Here is a 3,974-nt window from a genome sequence, read left to right as displayed (position 1 = left end):
TTTCATTCTTGTAACCAATTCAGAGAGACGATGATTGGAAAGAACAACTACGGAGGGATGCAAATCAATCTATATTTATCTAGTCGATTTTCAAATATAGAGAGATACCGGGTACACAAATTACGGCTGTAAATTTAAAAGAGTTTGAATTTTAAATTTTAGTTTCATAAGGGCAAAATAGACACTTCACTGTGTAAAATTCTAGGTTTAGCAAATGCCATGTGGCAAAAAAAGAATCTTTTATTAGATAGGAAGAGAAGATTTACTCATATTTAGCATTTTATTTCTAATGAAGTTAGACCGAATAATCAACAATACAAAAAATAAATACACAAAAATTATACGAGCCAAATTTTCAAAAGTTGGACTCATAGTGGCCATTTCAGTAAACCATATGGACCATTTATATAATTTACTCTAATATTAATTTCCATTTCTTGTTCTTTTAATTTGAAGTAACATGAATCTTGTACTTCAAAAAAATTCTACACAACTTTATAACTACCAATAAAAATAAAAATAAAGTATATACGAAAAAGCGAGTCTATATATATAACGCACATGTAGAGATACACACCTATGACTTCACCTCCATCATCCTTCATAAACCAAAACTCCCCTCTATTGGCAAAGTTCTCCAGGTGTTTAATTTTTTGATTAGAAACTCTAATATTTGAAACAGATAAATTTTCTTGATTAATTTCCTCACCTCGTATTTATCCATATCTCCCTCCTGAAATCTCTCCCAAATCATTCTGATTGATATTGATATCCATAATAAAATCATGCTCCTTTCTTCATCTCAGTCATCATCCTAATCCAAAATAACAAGATTTTTGGATTAAGTTCAAGTTTAACAAATCAACTGATCACAGGTTTGTGCATTCTTCAAGAATCAAGATTCTTCTCTGGTTGATGGAAGAAGTTGAATTCAAGAAAGTTCATGATCCGTATCTTCAACCCAAGATGATAACTTCAACAAACTCAGACTCCCTACCTCGCCGTGTTTGGGTGCCAGGGCCGGTCATTGTCGGAGCTGGTCCTTCAGGCCTTGCCACCGCCGCTTGTCTCAAGAACCACGGCGTCCCAGCCATGATTCTTGAACAGGCAAACTGCATAGCTTCTTTATGGCAATTCAAAACCTATGATCGACTTCGCCTTCATCTTCCAAAACAATTCTGCCAGCTTCCGCTTATGTCCTTTCCTGTAGATTTTCCAACCTACCCTACAAAAGAACAGTTTTTATCGTACCTTGAATCCTACGCGAAAAACTTTGAATTGAAGCCAGTTTTCAATGCCACAGTTTTAAGTGCAGAATATGACGATGGGTGTCGGTTCTGGAGGGTGAAAACGAAGGGTACTGAGTATGTTTGTCAATGGCTAATTGTTGCGACTGGTGAGAATGCTGTGGAAGTTGTGCCTCGATTTGAGGGGATGGATGAGTTCAATGGACCAATAGTACACACTAGTTCTTACAAAAGTGGCGAGGGTTTTCAAAATAAACGAGTTCTGGTTGTGGGGTGTGGTAATTCTGGCATGGAAGTTTGTTTGGATCTCTGCAATTCTAACGCTTTTCCTTCCCTTATCGTTAGGGATTCAGTATGTTCTACTCTCTCTCTCTCTCTCTCTCTCTCTCTCTCTCTCTCTATCTCTCTCTCTCTCTCTCTCTCTCTCTCTCTCTCTCTCTCTCTCTCTCTCTCATAAATTGCTGCGATCTTGATTTATAAAAATGAAAACTTTTATTGGTATACTAACAATTGTCACATCCAAGATTATAAAACGATGCAAGAATCCTTTAATTTTTTTTCCCTTGGAGGATTGTGTTACTATTTCAATAATTTTCAACAGTTTAATAGAATAATTAACTAAAAATCCAAGTAACAAAAGATTGAGGACTTTTAAACCGTTCTTTCTTTATTTCTTTTTGCATAACTGGGATGGACCGATGGATAGTCACTTTTTCGTGCTAAACTCAAAGAATGATAATGTCAAATCACGAGGACAATGGTCCTGTTTCATTGAGCTTTAACTTTGCTGTGTAGTTTTAGAGTGATTGATGTACTTCTAGAATCTTCAATACTTATATTCAATATAAAATAAATACTTTAAAAAAAGAATATCAAGTGCATCAGATCTTTTCCAGTTTCATTTCCAAAGATGTTTCTAAATTTGCTTTTGTTGGAAAGTGTAGAACAACTCTTTTGCCAGTAAGAAATAGCTTATACTGGAAAGTCAAATAGGACAACAACCCAAAGAGTCAATAGATTACTTAAGCCTGTTAGGGTTAGAATTTTCTTGAAATTCGTATGCATGCGCATTGTTGCGTCTCTTTGATAATCTTTCTTTTCCTGAAAACTCAAAAAAAGATTCCAAAGGGCATTGAAACCCACTTCTGCTTCACTTGCTTTTTAAAACCCTAGTTTTTGATTTGCTTTTGTGGGTAACTTTTTCAGTTGCATGTGTTGCCACAAGAGATGTTTGGGATATCAACTTTTGGTATATCGATGTGGCTGCTTAAGTGGTTTCCTGTGCGAATAGTTGATCAGCTCTTGCTTTTCATATCACGCTGTATGCTCGGTGACACGAGTCTTCTTGGCCTCACTAGACCAAAACTTGGTCCACTCGAACTAAAGGGCATTTCTGGAAAAACACCCGTATTGGATGTAGGCACGCTCGCAAAGATCAGAAGTGGCGATATCAAGGTACTACTTTTCTACATTAATCGGTTATATATATATATATCACAGTATTGTGCATGTATCCTAAGTGTTAAACGTGATCGATTACAATTGAATGATTTGATAAACCTCTCAAATATGCTTCGGATATGTATCTTGTGTAGGTTTACCCAGCAATAAAGAGACTAGAATGTAACATTGTGGAGTTTGTAGATGGCAGAAAGGAGAAATTTGATGCCATAATTCTAGCTACGGGTTATAGAAGTAATGTTCCCACTTGGTTGAAGGTATACTACAAATTCTAATAAGTTGATTTAAAATTGATACAGAAACATTCAATTTTTGACATGCAATACGACATAATATTTATGATATTATTTTGTTTGTAGGACACGAATCTATTCTCAAAAAAAGATGGATTTCCTAAGAAAAAGTATCCAGAAGGATGGAAAGGAGAAAGAGGGTTATATGCAGTAGGATTTACAAAACGAGGTTTGTTTGGTGCGTCCATGGATGCTTCCAGGGTTGCGAAAGATATTTCACGTCAATACTCAGATGGAAAATGTGTGTGTCTACAACGGACATAGAACTAGTATAGATTTATATATAGAGATTATTATTTTTACGTGCGTGTTCTTAGTTTCATTAGGGAATGTGTTTTATGTTTGCTAAATGTACATAAACATTAAGTTTGTACATAGTTCTTGTTGTCCATAGCTAGTAACTAGGGTAAATTTTGAGGTATATAAATATGAATGTTTATTTCCTTTATGCTTTGAAATAGGGGATTTTAACAATCCAATAATTTTGCGTTGTATTTTTTATCTCCCATAGTGCTTTGGGTTAATAGGAATAAAATTTTGTAGTCGTATATATACATTCTTGACTAGTTGTCATTTTTGGTTGAAATTTGTTGATCTTTTGAACCTTAATACCCATATATATATATGCATCTATCGGTCTCTTATGACTTTTAAGGTACTTGGATTTTGAAATAAGAGCACAATCTATTATCATCTGTTTGACCTACTTTTGTTGAATATTGATTCGTCAATATCCAAAAAAATAATTGATAAGAGATACGAAATTTGTCATTTGTATGGGGACCGATACGTCTTTGTCGATTTCTTGTAAAAGGACTTGATTACAAAAAAAGCTGTGAAATTCATATAATGTCAGTAAATAGTTCAATCTTGATTTTACTAGTTCTCTTAACAAGATATTCATAGGTGTCTATATCAGTATATCTAACTATATACGTATGTGCTTATATACCCTATCTTGTACATACACTCC

At 34.5% G+C, this 3,974-nt stretch overlaps 1 protein-coding gene across 1 annotated transcript; it reads left to right on the top strand.

Annotated features, from left to right (window-relative positions):
• Positions 1 to 594: 594 nt before the first annotated feature.
• LOC111918549 (indole-3-pyruvate monooxygenase YUCCA2) lies at positions 595 to 3,525 on the top strand. The gene is made up of 4 exons (XM_023914201.2): positions 595 to 1,599; positions 2,454 to 2,702; positions 2,843 to 2,965; positions 3,068 to 3,525. Exons 1-4 carry the CDS (start codon positions 916 to 918, stop codon positions 3,263 to 3,265), a joined length of 1,254 nt encoding a protein of 417 aa, XP_023769969.1. The 5' UTR covers positions 595 to 915; the 3' UTR covers positions 3,266 to 3,525.
• Positions 3,526 to 3,974: the final 449 nt, after the last annotated feature.

This window comes from Lactuca sativa, chromosome 8 (genome assembly GCF_002870075.4).
Source record: "Lactuca sativa cultivar Salinas chromosome 8, Lsat_Salinas_v11, whole genome shotgun sequence".
In the NCBI taxonomy this organism is placed as follows: domain Eukaryota; kingdom Viridiplantae; phylum Streptophyta; class Magnoliopsida; order Asterales; family Asteraceae; genus Lactuca; species Lactuca sativa.
This window is presented reverse-complemented; position numbering and strand designations above follow the sequence as displayed.

Excerpts from the sequence above, each read along its gene's own strand:
- LOC111918549 (XM_023914201.2), top strand. The coding sequence starts at position 916 with ATGGAAGAAGTTGAATTCAAGAAAGTTCATGATCCGTATCTTCAACCC. Across the intron at positions 1,600-2,453 it reads CCCTTATCGTTAGGGATTCA|TTGCATGTGTTGCCACAAGA; the intron begins GTATGTTCTACT and ends TAACTTTTTCAG. Across the intron at positions 2,703-2,842 it reads TCAGAAGTGGCGATATCAAG|GTTTACCCAGCAATAAAGAG; the intron begins GTACTACTTTTC and ends TATCTTGTGTAG.